Source organism: Brienomyrus brachyistius, chromosome 4, assembly GCF_023856365.1.
Source record: "Brienomyrus brachyistius isolate T26 chromosome 4, BBRACH_0.4, whole genome shotgun sequence".
NCBI classification, from domain to species: domain Eukaryota; kingdom Metazoa; phylum Chordata; class Actinopteri; order Osteoglossiformes; family Mormyridae; genus Brienomyrus; species Brienomyrus brachyistius.
Genome location: NC_064536.1, coordinates 2,296,143 through 2,312,695, shown reverse-complemented (window position 1 = coordinate 2,312,695; position 16,553 = coordinate 2,296,143). Strand labels below are relative to the sequence as shown.

Genomic DNA, 16,553 nt, shown 5'->3' with positions numbered 1-16,553 from the left:
AAACTCAAGCCCAGTCTTCATGGGAGCCCCCCCCCCCCCCCGGTTGACACTGACGAAGAAGGAACCCAAACCCTCCTTTTACGCGTGGTGGGGGAGGGGGGAATTGGCTGACCGTGAGATTGTCTGGTAGTTGGTGACCACTGCTCCAATATTAGCTATATACGTCTTTCTGGGGCAAAACCAAAAGAATGGGGTCAGACATTTTATCGTGTCGCAGCACCTAGCAAGCAGGGCGGCTTTTTAATGTCACACAGACTGTTTTTTCGTCTATAGCACTTTCTGCTGACCGCACAGGCAGTGGCCACTGGGAGCTGGCATTTACACTGGATAAAGTGTACAGGCTCTGGCATCTGGTTTTAAATTTATGTCTGGCCAGGTCTGAAGGCAATTAGGTATTCTGGAACAAGCACACTGTGATTTTTACTACAGCATTCTGGAACTGTAAGCAGAGCCCATGCATTAAAAACCGTTTAATAAAATCCAAGATGTGTGTCTTCTGGATTCACTTAAATAACAAATTTTGAAACTACATATTACAGCTTTTTTTTTTTTTTACAAAGTCTGATGTAGGGAACCGCGTCCTGGCATATGGCAATGCGGCTGACGTGATCGCTATGGTTACTGTTGCTGGGCGAAGGTTGTGTCCCTGACTTATTACTAGATATTTCTGCCGGTGGGCAAAAGGACAGGGAAGGGGACAGCTTGAGCCGTCAGGTCACTGAACTGCTCATGTCACTGTCCTGTTTTTTGACCTTGCATTTTAACGATGGATTTGTGGATTCATTGCTTTTCTGGACGCAAACGGCCCGTTCATGTCAAGCTGAGAGCGGCTCCCATAAAGGTACTGAAGACTGAGCCACTGTAAGCTGCTGAAAATATATGCATGGAGAGTTCCCCAGATGCCTCCTTTTTAAAGGAATGATGTAAAGTTTGCCATCCAAAAAAGGTAGAACCTTTAAGAACTTAAATGGACTCTAGTGGGCTTCTGAACGAATGCAGGAGCGTTTTCATGCAAGCGAATGTTTGTTTACGGTCATAAATAGCAACAGGGATATAAATTGTTATCATCGTAACCATCTGCAGCCTTGAGGTTGACGTCCTTCCACGTGATTGGCGGACACGCGAGGAAGAAGCCGGGGGGGTGGGATGAGAAGGAGTTGTGAAATTTCCTTTGGGGGGAGAGAAACAAATATTTCATGGAAGCAGCGGAGGGAGAAAATGCGAGTCCCTTTCTTGTGGCTTTTTTGCATTTCTGTAACTAAATGAAATGTGAGACAGCCAGCCGGCACACGGACGGGAAGCTGCTCACCGTATGTTTGGGCTGAAAGAGGCGGGATCAGGGTTCGACTGGCTAACGTACAGGCCCAGAGATACATCTTGATTGGAAGGGTGTTAACACCTATATGTAATCTCTCTACTCGGTGGGAGGGGCACTGATCTCCAGGGTTGGGGATTCAAATCCAGCTTCCGCTCCTGCGCCCCTGAATGCTTCTCCTGGGGGGGCCTCTGGGGTTTCGGTGGGATAATCCTCATGTGGTGTGTGCGCTCAGGGGCTCGTGGTGACCCCCCCCCGAAGGGCGGCGACGTGGAGCTTGGCCGTGCCTGCAGCCCCGGGATTAACCTGTCTGTCCCTCTTGCCCCGGCTGAGGCATTAGCCTCCGTCTGCCGGCCTTTTTGTGAAAATCCCTCCAGGGCCCGGCAACGGGTAGATGGCCGGCGAGTGTGGGCGTCCGTGAGCATCACTCCCCCCCCGGATCCGGCAGCCGGCCCCCACCTCCTGGGTGGGGGGTAGATGGCCAGCGAGTGTTGGGGGGGCTTCATAAGCTCTGTCCCTCCCCCGGATCCGGCAGCCAGCCCCCCCGAATCCAGCAGGGGGTGGACGGCCTGCAAGTGTTGGGGGTGTCCGCGAGCTCCGCCTCCACCCTGGACCCCAGGCAACTGCCCCCACCTCCTGATTCTATGGCTTCGCAGTGACCACCAGGTCATTGTCCCCAGTGGAAATGGGCTGTTGCTGTCTTTTCAGGACCTGAAAACAGAGTGTAGTTGTCAGGTATAAGTGTAAGAGGAGACGGAGACATGGAGGGACATGGGGGTGGGGGGGAGTGAGGCTGTAAGGTGAGGAGCGCAGTACCTGGCAGCAGGATGCCGTGCGCCTTTGTGTGGCCATCGCAAGAGTCCGGTCTCCATACAGGGTGTGTGTGTCTTTCAGAGTGCTTGTATTCGCTGGGGGGCCAGGGACTGGCCTTTGCCATTTGGCCAGCGTGTCAAGGGCCAGAGGTATTGATGGGTCTTTTAGCCCCCCCCCCCGATCCAGTTTCAAACCCCTAACAGAGGAACCACGGCGTCTGAATAGATATTAAATAGAAAAGGCACCTGGGACAGTGGCAGGACAGGGCACCTGTAATTTGGTAATGCACAGTTGCTGTTTGGGCAGAAGTTTTTGATGATGATGATTTCGGTGTCTCCGGGGGCTTTTTGGGGCAGTGTCACTGAATCTGCTCCAGCAGTAGAGGGAGCTCTCTGGGGGTGCAGTGGTGGGGAGTCGTGTGGAAAGCTAGTAAACAGTTAAATGGCTTTAAAACTTTCCAGAATTAAAATGTGATTCAGGATTCGCCTCAAGCTTCTCTCTCTCTCTCTCTCTCTCTTTTTTTTTACGTGGTAGATGGGGAGGAAGGCCACTCCCAAGGCCTCCCCCACACCATCCAGCCTTGTAATTATGGCCTTCGCAGCGTCGATCCCTTCTTGTCTCCTGCCCTCATAAGTGTGGCATTCAGAGAAAGATTCTCTGCCAGCGTCTGTTCTGGGGTTGAAATCCCCAGTGCGGCCAGTCTGTTCTGGGGTTGAAATCCCCAGTGCGGCCAGTCCCCGCGTTTATGTCTCGTCTGTATATCTGTCGCATCTCAGCGGATATCATTTTGGTAATCAGGAAACTCGTTAGGGTTACCCACATCTGAGACTGGCAGAGGAGAGGAGCTGATGTGGTGGAACTTTCTGGCAAAAAGGTATCCGGGCCTTCAGACAAGTCCGTTCAAAGGACGTCAGTTATAAGCAGAAGAAAAAAATAGCTAAATGTTTTTTTTCCAGCATTCAGGCATAAACAAGCCCGCATTAATTCCCAATACATATTTAAAATATTTACATATATAATTACATATTTTTTAAAATTATATAACTTAAATATAAATTAGATAAATTATCTAAATGCTGTTTCAGTACGTTGAAGGATTATGTTCTTATGGATGTGTCAGTCTAAGTATTCAAAACCACATTAAGTCACATCTAGGAAATTTAAGTTTTTAAGTAATTAATCAGTTGTTATGGGTGGTTTCCGGGTAAATGAAAAGCAAAATGCTATTGCTCGAACCTGTAGTTATCTCATAATGTTTAGCATTTAGTGCCGGATTGTTCTGGCTTATCACTCCTGTCCTTGTTCTCAAACTGTTTGCGAGCTTAGTGTTCCTTGCTTTGTAGTATGTAATCAAGTCGCAGCGATGAATCCTCATCTTCCAGCATTTAAAGTAGAACCGCAGCCAGTGGGTTTACTGAAGCTTGTGGACGCAGACAGCAGTTTCCTTGTTGAAGACCACAGCTTTGGTAAAGCCTGCTGCATTTGAAGTTTAATTCCGTCCTGGATCTGCAAAAGCCCCCCCTTTTAAAACTGGGCTGTTGACTCCGCCCCCATAAGGAAGCCCCTTATCTTTCATAAACAACTCAGTTGTCACTGCATTTGCTTTCGCTAACCCCAGCTATGCCGTCCTCTCTTGCATCTTCTCTGCAGTGTCTGAAATTTAAGGCAGAAGCCCGTTTGCCTAATTAGACGCTGCTGTGTAGCCATGCCACCTCAAAGGGCTCGAACGCAAACAACCAAGGAGAAAGTCTTTTCTGCCGCCCCAGGTGCCTTCGGAGTTCCGTTGTGCCACGCCGGGTCTGAACAAGCGGAAGAGGCGCCGCCGTTTTGTTCTGTAAGCTGCTCGGTATCGAGTTATAAAATGCCATTCTTCACGTGACGACAGATCGACTTTGATCCATCCTACCTCGAGGGTGTAGACCGGGCAGCTGCTGAGCTTTTGAACGTTTTTCAAAAGATGGCTTCAGGAACACATGGCACAGGGCATTAAGTGCCAAATCTGTAGGTTTTAAGCAGCCCTAATAGTGGATTCAAAGGTCTACAGAGGGTGGAAGACATAGCTGAAAGGAGTGTAGGGCCCTGACTCAATAGCTACCTTAAATTGGTCACTAATGGAGCCCTTTCACAGTGCTCATAAAGTGTCTATTTATGGCACACAGCAATGGTCTGAGCTCCCAAACGATCATTTATTTCTTAAAGAACTCAGTTCAAAGGCCCTATCCCAGCACGAAGCATTGGCCCGTTCAGACCGTCCAAATGCCGGTTTTCCTATCAGCGACTGACTGTCATGCAAAAAAGTCAATGGAAAAATGCCCTCCTGCTGCTTTGTGATTGGCCGGGCTCTTAGTCTGTTTTCATTGGCCCAGTCAGAGTATGCCTTTTCATATCGGGGTGTCCAGAAGGATGAAGTCACAACCCCAAAGAGGGTCACGCGGAGATTGAATATCCAACAAGTCGTTTGTGTCGCGCTTATTTTTTCAGTTTGTATTTTTGTCGTACCCTAGGCCACAGTTTGCCTCCAGTTTTGGAAGCGTAAGCGATGTTTGGCTGCCGTGTCGCAGTCATATGGGCGAAGTGTACCGACCTCGAGGGCAGTGTTTCTTTGGCCAAACCACTGCAATGCAGTGCAGTAACCATATAAAGCTGTAAGCATCTGCTACAGAGAGAAATTTAAAATACAGAACACTTGAGCTTTCTGTATCAAATGTGCACCCAAACAAGCCCTCCAACAGAGGCCCAGCTGGTCAGGATTTCCTGGGGGAGATAGCATCGTACCCGAAGAATGGGAACAGGGACCGCTGGTTCTGTTTCTGTGTAATACTGGATTTAGTTCCACTAAAGAGTCCGCGTGCTATTACTGGATTATATTCAGAAATGTACCGGAGTATTATGAAAAATGCATTGACTTATGAGTACACAACCAACCCTGTACTGATCATTTTTGTTTGTTTTGGCTGTATTTGGTGCCTGTTTTACTTTTACACTCTTCACTTTGTTTTTTAACATGTAATCAAATCACGGTGTGATATTAAAGTAGGAATTATTTACGCCAATGTCTCCCAACCCGGTCCTCGGGGACCTACGGACAGTTCACATTTTTGCTCCCTGCCAGCTCCCGGTAGGAGCAAAAATGTGGACTGTCTGCAGGTCCCAGAGGACTGGATTGGAAAACAGTGATTTATGCCTTTTGAGAGGAAGAGTACAATAGTTCGGCTGAAGCTGAGTTTCAGTGAAGCGGATAGACGTTTCTGCCTGAGGGTCAGGCTTGGCTTGTTGTGTGAAGTGTGATTTCCAGATTAGTTCTCAAAGGCCGCCGGTCTCCGAGAGGAGCTCTTCTTGTCCCGTATGTTTTTTGTTTCGCAAAAAGGAAAGTGAGGGCAGGATGGATGTGTCATCCCACCGCCATACTTATGTGCTAAATATTATTCGCCGTGATGCACGGCTACGTTTGTCTGGGCCATTGCGAAGGGGGCCTGTTCCATCGGGTTTCTGTCCAGTCTGGGCAATGGTGCCGACGAAAACCCCAGCAAATGGTTTTTTATGAAGGATCGGGTAGGTGGGGGTGTGAGAGTGTAGGGACCTGGAGCCTGCTGTGTGTTGATATCCAGCGAAAGTGTCTCCGGGGTATTGGGGGGGGGGGCACCCGGAGACCTGTTGCCTGTAAACAGAGTGTGGTTGGTGTGTCGTGCTTGGGTGAATCTGCTCCGCCCCTGTGGGACATTGCCGGGGACAGCGAGAGCATGTCCGGGGTCCCTGGAGGGATGGTCCCAGCCTTGTTGTTGTGCTGGAATGTTGGGAATGAGACCCCCCATGACAAAGGGGGTCTCTGAGGGATGACGCAGGCCAGCGACTTACGCCACAGAGTCGGCCTTTATGGGGTTTGCCCTGGAAGCGTCCCAAGGGACCTTACGTCTGCCGTTATTGTGGGGGGGCTTTTCTTACCGATTGAAATTATTAAATACCCCCCCTCCCATTGCATTCATACAGAATACTTTTTAACAAAGGACCCCCCTCATCAGATGTTTCAAACAGCCCGATCGCGACTGCATTTCCGTGGTCGCCACGTGTGACATTTCTGTCCGCTCTCTCTCTCTCTCTCTGACGCCATGTGGCACTTTGCGGTTCCTTGCAAGATCCAGCCTCCCTGTTCTTGGATTACGAACATCTTCTGCTCCTGAAGAAGAAAACCAGTGTAATTGTCAGCCTAGCAAAACAATCAGAAAGGATCTTCTTTTTTTTGGTTGTAATTTTGTGGGGGTTTGACCTTGAACAAAAATTCATGGTTTTCTTGGATTTTGTGGCAATGTGAGACGTTTTCACTGTGAGTTCAGCCGATAACGTCTTCTGAAGATTTGACTCATTCGGTTTTATGGCTGGTTTTTATGGCTGCGTATAAAAATCTCCAGTCGCGATGGTTTTTTTTTCCAGGGTTCCAGGCTCTTCTATCAGCTCCCCAGCCAAAGGGACAATGTATCGTTAAGATGTAGCCACAATTTCCCCCATAATGTCCTGTGTGAAGATAGAGGCGGCTGACTAATTGACCAAAACTGAATTGCCTCTGCTAAGATTGAGTTTCTGTCCCAACACTTGGCTTCGAACCTCTGACTCTACCGCCAACCAACCAACTGTGTAATTAGTATCTTGACCTTTGAAATGTTCTACCTGAAGATGGACCGGTGGGGCTCATTCATGATTGCGTGTTGGGTAATGGTGGATAGGGACCCCAGGGATGGGACTTAAGGTTGAACAGTAAACGAAGGACAGATAATGTCCCTGTGCGTGTGCAGCTCGGTGAGTTGGTGTCTGTCATCGGAAGGTGACCGGTTCAAATCCCAGGGTCGGCAGAGTGAATTCACCAGGGACTGTTTGACCCTTCTTTATCAAATATACACGTCGCTTTTGATAAAAGTCTGCTGAGTGAATAAAACAAAAGAGTGTTCAGATAGCGCTCCTATGCAGCGTTATGATGAAAAGACACAAATGGGTAGAACGCAAGGGGGAGGCATCGTGGTCTCGGTATTCAGATAGAGAGGCTGTTCGAGGTCCGGCAGATATCAAGATGGGAGGCGTTAGCTTAGCTTGAGTGCTGTGGTCAGTCTGATGTAAGCATGTGTGCCGGGGAAACGCCACACTCTGATCCACCGCTCTCCATTCGCCGGGATGGTGGGTCACATCACACTGTAAATCACTGGTAGTGTTGCTTTGTTGTGGCTCTCACCGAGGGCCCCTTGGACGTCAGCGGGCTGCATAAGGCCTGTGAGTCGCTGCCAGAGGATAGGGGTGGGGTTGGGGTGTGGAGATGATCCCCGAGATCATCCATTTCCCATCAGGCTGCATTCCGACGGAGGAGGCCTTGGGCTGGGTCACGGCCTCTTTCCAACCACACGCACATCACATTCTCCCTGTTTTTCCCCTCCAGGCGGGCTGGTGTGTGTGTTTTTTGTGGGGGTGTTGGTGTGTAATTCTTCTTTCCTGACACACGGTCCGCTCGCCACCGCGACTAACTTTCCGTGCCGAGACTGTGCCGCCACCGAGTTTGGCGACTTGCCTTCAATCGTGTGAGTGGTGGATCTCCTGCCGGACGACCCCACAGCACCAGGATTTGCTGCGTCTCCTTCCGGCTCTTGCTTTTACAGTCAAATGTAGCTGCTCGGACGTGATGGACCAGGTCATTCTGGCATCCACGGCTGAGATGGCTGGGTTCTCCCCCCACTCTAGCTCCCCAGTTGGTACAGCCTTATGCTTTTGAAAGGTTTTTAAGGGAAAATGGGATATAAGTGGCCAATTCAAAATTTTCCAAGACTTGAATGTAGAATTTTTCTGGTGTCTCTGAATTGCCCAGAATATGTGTGTGTGTGTGTGTGTGTGTGTGTGTGTGTGTGTGTGTGTGTGTGTGTGTGTTTACCATGGACTTCCATCCTGTCCAGAAAATCCTGTGCCTCCCTTCGATAGGTTTCAGGTTCACTGTCATCCCTACACAGGATAAGCGCACGGAGGGATGTGTTCTTTGTGTTTCACGCTGCATTCAGAGTAACACAGCATACTAAGGGTATTTCAGCTGAAAATAATTTGCCCCAGGAGCTGATGACTTTAACTGCTGCGTCAGCCGACCTTTTGTTTAGGCCTGAGTCAGATCAGACCAAACTGATTAGCAGCCTGTGGCGGGCCAACATGGGCAGGAGAGGGAAAACACTGTCTCCTTAATATTTACAGCTCCGTTAGCGTGCCGGTTTTGCTTATTTTGAAACAAGAAGGTTAAAACATGACAGATGGGAAGCATTCGAACAAAGTAGTCTTCACTCGAAATGGTGAATTAATCCGAAAAGTCAAGACGAAACCTTTCAGTTAGAGACAAAAACAAAAAGCTCCATATATCGTCACTGTTAAAATTGGATTGACATTCAACCATTTTAAAGAGATTTCTCAGGGTCTCCCAGATATCGTACAGCATTCCCAGAACCTTCCCTCATGTCTCTGAATCTGCCTTTTTCTGCAAATGACATTCACTTCTCATAACTTCTGACAAACGGCAGACGGTTTTAAGAGTGGCAGGTTTTCCAGGCTCCCCCAGATGAGTCATTTAAACCCCTGACAGACCATTTTACTGTGTTTACAGCATCCTGTCTTCACCCAGCTTCCCAGTTAAATGTTCTAATGGGGGCCTCACACCCTGGCCCCATCGTCCAGGTACAACACATTCCGGGCCAGAGAAAACTGTTTACCTTTTGCACAGCCATTCCTGTGCTGCTGCAGCTAAAACCATGGAGTCTTCCTGGATTTATTATATTTAACTTGTTTAACATCGTTTTCCTGGCTCACGTTTTAATCGGACTCCCGTTGCTATCCTTTTATGAACCTTTCATGAACCTCCTTGTTATAATATATTTCTGGGTACCATCTCAGTGGCTGTCAAACCAAGTTAATCGTAGTAAATCAGCTGTGAGGTTTCCAGAACAATCTGTGGATGTGTATATTGAGCATCCAGGTGTATGCAGCATGTTTACCGGCATGCGCCCGCATTGTACTCATGGCTCACTGTTCTCCACACCAGGTGTTCACCTACAAGCAGAGTACCCTGACCAGGCAGAAGGTGCACGCCATGCATCCAAGCAGCATCAATGGGGTTGAGGACATGGCAGCACTGGGAGATCTCCATGACGGCGCCATCATGCACAACCTGTACCTCCGCTACCAGCAGGACAAGATCTACGTGAGTCACGTCACATGTCAAAGGCGTTCCTCAGGAGGTATCACGCATGACCAGAGCTGGGGTCCTGGGTTTCTCCAGGCTGGTGTTGTGGACAGGTGAACATGATGAAACTCGAGGCCAGTTGAGAGATAAGGCCGAGACCAAAACATGTCAAAGAGCCACGAGAGATGAGATCTTGTCAAAGTTGGTCGGGTGACGACAGATGCCGGCAAAATCCTGAGAGACGAGGGCTTATATCCTCAGTGCTTGTACCGTGCTGGTTTGCGTATTTTATGCCAAGCGCAGAACACGCAACCTCTTCAACTCCTACAGGAAGTTCCACCGGGGAATCTCATGATAAGGGGGTCTGTTCTAGTGATGTTTTGGGATCAAAATTTTTTAATTTGCGTTTCATTCATCAGTTTACCTCAAAGCACCACGTAAGTCCTCATTTCGTTTGATTCTTTTTTTTTGAGGTGGGATACATTTTCAAAAAGGCCAAAGATTGTCATGCAAGTTCTGACTGGCTTTTCCTTGCGGCGGAGACATACATGTATTAAGCAGCAATGTTCAGACCAATACAATTGTGACTGTAAAAGAAAGCTTTTAGATGCCATGGTTATAAGCCGTTTGGTGAGGCCTATGCATGAGAGAACTACTCTCTGAATAACTGAACAGTGCAGTGATCTTTAAAACTAGTGTCATATTTGACTGAATCTAGGCTTGTTTTTTTCTCTATTTAATTTATGTTATGCTTTCCCCATAAATCGCTTCCTAACATCTCTAAATCAAGGTTTACATTCAAATGGATTATAACAGCTGACCTGTTCTGCAGGCTTTTTTTCATTAAACAACCTTCACATTGAGTAATGTGATCACCATTCATCAATCGGCATTATTGGATTAGACATTTCCAGACCAGGGGAATATACACAACAAACGGCATGCTGAACTGGGAATTCTGAGAAGTCGCAAGGCTTCTCTTGTTGGGTATTTGAGGTTGTAGGACAGCGACCAGGTTAATGTGTTCGTACCGCGGTTCCTCGCCCTGTTACTGATGCAGGTATGTAGGGCTGAGCCTGCTCTGTGGCCCAAGCCTGTTCTGCCGTGGTACATTTGCGGTTGACCCCCCTCTGTTTCCCCTGACTGTCCCCCGCTTCTCAACTTGAAGTGTTGAAGGAGGTGGCCTACCGTACAGCTGGCCTGGTGATGAAAGGGGGGGGCAGGGTAAAAAAACCAGCCAAAGTGAATAAGGAAGCTCGATTTTTAGCGCTTTCTATTTTTGCTCAAGTTCATTTCTTAATCTCGGCGACGTGTGCGTCTCTTCAATGTGCCTGTTGTTTTAAAGCCAAAAGAAATATAACCCCCACCCCCCACCCGCTGGGGAAGCTCTGGATCTGCGGCTTGGAGGCGGATTAACAAACGGAGGTAGCCTTCGGCCTGGGGGAGAGCCATCGGTCGCGGTGGGGGGGGGTGGCAGTAAACAACACGCTAAAGGGTGTCACTGTTTGGTTCTCATTGGTTCCTCTCTAGTTCTCCTTTGCCTTCAGAGAAGCAGACTGGACAGTGGAACCAGAACCGGCATTAACGTGCGTGACGGCAGTGTGAAAGACTCATTGTTCTGACTTCCGGCCCGGATCGCGAATGGGAGGAGGCCGGTTGTCACCGTGACGTCAAAGGCTAGCTTGGACAAGCTTGGACGGTGACACCCGGCCTCCTTCCATTCGCGAACCGGGCCTGGAATCCACAAATCTGGCCACAACTGTTTTCACCGGCATAAGGCTCATTAAAATTCACCGCTGCTCTTTCTGCCGTCCAGGAACTGAGAAAAGTCTGCGTTTCCCCGCAGCCTGCCTTCCTGTCGCATGCTCCCACTGGATTGGATGGATTTCTACAAAAAACACAAGCACACTTTGTAGCTTATACCCGGTATGCTAAAGTGAAGAGCTCTTCGAATTTAAAAACATCCTCGTCTCCCTCATACTTAATTTTCTTTCCCTTTTTTTCCTGCTGAATGAAGCAGGGGGAAAAAAATGTTTTTGTTTTTGTATACATATCTTGATGACTTATTCCACCTGTGTTTACTTGGTGTCCCACCCTCCCCCCAAAAAAAAAAAATGGTAGTGGCCGGGATGACAAATTGATTAGGTGATTATTGCCATATGGAAGCCGTCAAACATGATTATAATAGAGGGATAGGGTCTGCTCCAAAGTTGCTGAGCGTGTTACCACCACAGCCCTGGACAGAATGGCTCCTTTGTTTGCAGGTTGGTTTACAGGCGACATGCTGGCTATAAAATGTTCCTTTTGTAGCCATCAGAAACCCTTTGGAGGGCTTCCCAGTCATCGAGAAAAGGTGTTCGCTGCTCCAAAGGCTTCTCCTAAATGTTTTCTGATGCCGGTTTCAAGACTGCGCCAGTGTCCGTTTCTCGACAAGGCATTCTTGGGGCTTACTCAAGACATGTTTGCTAGATGCTGCATGCCGTAATATATGTATTATAGCTGCGTTTGACTTGGTGTTCAGCTGTGCTTTTCTTGGCGTATGACATGATTTCTTTGAGGTATTTACTTCAAGGTTTTTGGTCCTTTTGTTGAAGTCGCACATTCTTGTTTTGTATTTTTTAAGCAATTGGCAGCAGCGTTTGCGGTCAGATTCTGGCTGCGGTTTGTTCCGTTTCTGTTGACGTTCCGTTCTGATCTCCCTTCCTCTCTCTCTCTCTCTCTCACACACACACACACGTGCGTCTCTCTTATTGTGGAGAATGTGGTAAATTTTCGTTATTAAAGTTTAACTGCATCGGTAAAGACTCCACTCTATAATAAGTGAAGTAAACATGAGTAACACGGCTGTTGTGTCCGAGGCCTTTCGTGCTGAACGTCACACCATGAAGAGAGACCGGGTGACGAAAGCTTGATGGGACCCAAAGACCGATGTCTGTCACTTTCTCCCCAGTATGTAAATTGCAGCAGGCTGTGGAGCCCTACGCTGTGCAGAAATTTTCAGTGCATGAGTGTGAGTACCGTGCAGCCCGGTACAAGCCTGGGAAGATTGTGCCCCCCCCGCCCGAGTTAAATTGAGAATGCAGCCTTTTGCTCTCGCAGCATCAGCGCCTTGATTGGAACCATCTGTGTCCGCGGCTCCGTTCCGCCGACGCGGCCGCTTCCCGACTCCGAAGCACGCGTAGCTCCTCGCTGGCCTCCTCTCCATGCGCCGGGGATACGCCGGAGAGCATTCAGGAAGCAGGGGGCCTCTATAATTTACATTTTTTCTTGTTCCGCGGACTTTATTGTGCCTGTATGACAGGGAGCAAAGACAAACCCTGGTGCCTGACAAGTTTTCCTGGTTTTCTAAAGCGATAGCAGATCCTAAGGCATGTCTGCTTCCCACCCCACCCCTTGCACCTCCTTTCCGTATGGAGGGCATGGTGTCGGCTTAAATGGCATCAAGCAGTTGTCACAGGGTGCCAAAGCTGAATCGTCTGGCCCCTAAACCCTTGAGGCTCGGCCTGGAACAGCTGGAAGTGCAGCTGCCGGCTGGCCACGCCCGTGTGCCGCCCGTGATGGCCAGACAGCACCAGTCTGTCTCCTGGCACAACTGTCGCCTTTGCATTTTCACTGGTTGCTCAGGAGCTCCCCCTCTGATCGGGCAGGGTACTGCCTCCCTCGTGTCAGGAGCCGAGTGCTCCCCGAGTCTCCAGCCAGATGTCAAGGATCATGGACATTAACGTGGAACAGAATGCAACTGGGATGGCGGAGTCCCGTGTAGCTCCTCCGCCAGACCGGCGCATTGGGGACGCGACCTGGGCCACAGATCTCTTAATGAGGCGGTGCGTGGATTCCTTCAGTAGCTGAGTCAGGATCAGATATCTGCTTCATACTATACCGTTAAGGTAGCCATTTTGTATGTTTTTACAAGTCGCATATGGGTTTTCCATTACAGAAAGCCATGAGCCAATAAAATGGTACCTGATAAAAGCTGAACTTTCTCTCTGCACATTTTTAAATGCGTTCATATCAGCATCGTGAAAATGGCAGGAGGGTTGCCATTACAGCGGCACGCATTTAAAGTGGATTTCAAACTTCTGAATGGGACGAATCAAGTGGAAGCCACTACCTCACCTGTCTGACCCCTTGTGGAAACGTAGAGGGGACCCCCCATGCATTCCTGTTGGGTGCTGAGTCGCAGCTGCCGGCTGACATCCGTGACCTGTATTTGGATAAGAAGCTCTCGGGATGGCTGAAATCCAGATGCCTGATTGGATCCAGATGTGGTATTTTGATGGCTGGTCAAAGGAAGAAGGCTTGTTGCTGAAGCTTCTTGCCCAGGGGATACTTTTCAAGGTATCGGGTGTCCGTGTTTGGCCAGAGGACCAGCAGGACCCGTGGGTAGCCTCTGAGAAGTAACGTTGCTCAGCATGGGTTCCCAATGGATTCTGTCCAGAGACTCTTGTTGTCATTGCTGGCAGGTCACGCCAAGGCAGGAAGAGCTGGAATGTTCTCTTGGGTCTTAGCATTTGAACTGAGTCAGATAGGAGGGCATTTTTATTTTGATCGGTAGCCCTCACTGGTACTGAGGTATCCCAGGTGGCCTCTGGAATGTGGGAGGTGCTTGGTAGAGCAGTTGGGTTACTTTCAATTAGCTGTCACAAGGCGAGGAACTGAATATCAATGTCAGTGGACACAAAAGGCCCGGGAGAGGCTAGGTGACGTAACTTGGAACGGATGCCTTTGGCAGAGACCCTGCTGAGTTGAGACGGAGGGCTTGTGCCAAATCAAAGGGACCTTTGGCAAGGCAGACGGAGGTTGTTTATGTGAAAATTCCCATTCCATACACTCCACAGGTGGAATGTAGAGGCTCATGGCCTCGTCTTCCTTGACTGTAGCTCTGAGACAGGATTTGATGGAATGTCGGCATATCCTGACATGGTGGAAGACCTCCTGTTCAAGAGGAGTTGTGAAGGGAGGAACTTTGGCTTAAAATGCCCATAATTGTTTGTTTGTTATTTTTTCCGCTTCTCAGAAAGCAGAAGCATGTTTGGATGTCTTCACCTACCCTCGATCCTATTGATGTGGGGAAATTGGCCGATAAGTGATGAGCAAATGGTAATTTTTGTAATTTTGTAATGATGATAATTATGGGCTAAGTAGAGTGTATGGCAACCAACACTTATTTGCTCACCGAGAACCTCTGTAAACAGGATGTGGATACTTGAAACCTCCCTAGTCCATCAAGCAAATGTGGTCTTTTGCGTTGGTATCCCTTCTGTAGGGTCATCTTTGAGAAGGGTAGGAATAATTTTCCAAATTTGTCGCCAACATTGACCATGAAACGTAGCTCACATGGTGTTTTCGCTTATTATATGTACTGGTTGTGCGTTCGTTTTTTGGTTCTCACGTCCAACATATTCTATTACGTTTTGCCAAAACCAGCTTGTGGTATCATTTGGTATGTAAATGTTGTTTCAACTGCCATTCAAATGCCTTCATATACCAATGGCAGCTAAGCAAGTCAAACAAAGAGCAAATATTTGGTTTTAGTCCAGCCCATCACCCCCACCTTGAATCAACAGGACCCTCAGGTATCTCAGGGAGCCAAAACAGGGTTAATAAACAGCAGTCTCAGACCTGTCAGGAATTAAGTACTAGTATAAAATCTGATTTCAACATAGTCCCCTACACACGAACCCCAGCTGCCCACCAAGTGACAGCCGCAACGAAGGGCTGTTTTTGAGTTTTCTTGAGTTTTTTAAAGCCCCCTAGGCAGGTGCTATGGTGAGTGGCTGAAGCATTAATGCCTGCGCTGAATCAATCACCGGCTTGACGTGCCCCCCCCCCCCCCCCCCCCCCCCGCCACCCACCCCCACTCTTCCAACTTTAATTGGGCCCCCTCGTGTAGATAATGGCTTACATATGTTTGTCGTCGAACAAAAACTGGAAACACACTGAACAAGGAGAAAAGACCCCCACCGCGACCACTGGTGTGTGTGAGCGAGTGTGTGTCTGATCTTTTGTGAGGGAGAGCACAGCACCGTACCATAAGAGCCAAAACAGAAGTGTAGTGGCACTCAGTGTGTTTGGGGAGACGAAGCCCATGGAGAACAGAGGCTGATGGGTGGGGACGGGGGCTGTGGTGTGTTGTGTGACACAGCACAGCGACACTGGCGCGGGGGGGGCGTCCGCTAATGTGGGTTCAGCTTCTCTGTTTCGGTGCCACTCCAGAGGGATAGCCCCTCTTTAGTCCCCCCCCCCACCACCTTTCTTCCTGGCCGCTCTCAACCCCTTCCCCACCCCCAAACCCCCGGCCCATGCGGTGATTTTCAGAGCAGGGTGGGCCCTGGAGAATGGACGTGCTCTTCATATCTCTACTGCTGGCGATGGCGTTGCAGCCGTGAGACTCGAGTGTCAAAGATGCTGACGGCCAAGCTCGGGGGACGTCCTGTAGGGGGCGCTGTCTCTCAAGGGCTCAAGGAGCCACTCGCCCCCCCTTGCCTCTTCCTCATCAAACAACGGCTTTTATATTAAATTAAACGGAAACGCAAACAAGAACACAAACAAGGCAGGTTTGACGTTGCTTCAATTAGAATGCCTCAGAGGAGCAGATTAAAGACGGTAGGTATTCCCACACATCGTCCCTAGCCTTCTGAAGTGCTGCCATCCCATAATATTAAACTCTGATTGAAGTCTTGCGTTCTGCTGTTCTTAGACTGCAACGGCTCTAAGTGTGTGGTTTGAAGCGGTAACGGATCAAAGTGGCCTTTGTGCCGTCGGCAGGTGGTCTGGGGGGGGTGGGTGGGGGGGTCACGCCGGCTTCTTCACCCTGTTATTACTGTCTCATCTCTCTCCTCATTGTAGTCTGAGTACATTAGTACCGATGTCTTTTAAAGCCCAGCAATGCACGTGGAGACGACACGCCTAATTCACACGGGTGCTAATCGCACAAACACAGTGTGTAATTATAAACGTAAGTACACAGGTTTCATTCCATGAAAGGGTCCTTCGCAGTGATGTGCAGCTCGGCTTGTTTGGATGCTGCGTCTGTGGGCGGCAGGCTGGCCATTCACATCCAGGGCTCAGCTGGGTGGCTGACTCCAGATATGTTTTATGCGTAAATTTTCATATTTTCTACTTATTTTTTAATCCTTATATTCCCCTATATATTAGCACCAATGAGAAAAATGCACTTTAATCTCGTATGAAGTGCAATGACAATAACCCTTTCTACATTCCGCCGCTCTG

General features: G+C 48.9%; 1 protein-coding gene across 1 annotated transcript in view; it reads left to right on the top strand.

Annotated features, from left to right (window-relative positions):
- myo10 (myosin X) overlaps window positions 1-16,553 on the top strand; it is a 93,362-nt gene that overhangs the window by 20,223 nt on the left and 56,586 nt on the right. Inside the window, exon 3 of the mRNA XM_049011494.1 lies at window positions 9,180-9,338. Within this exon, the coding sequence (XP_048867451.1) occupies window positions 9,180-9,338 (159 nt within the window). The remainder of the gene's footprint in view (window positions 1-9,179; window positions 9,339-16,553) is intronic.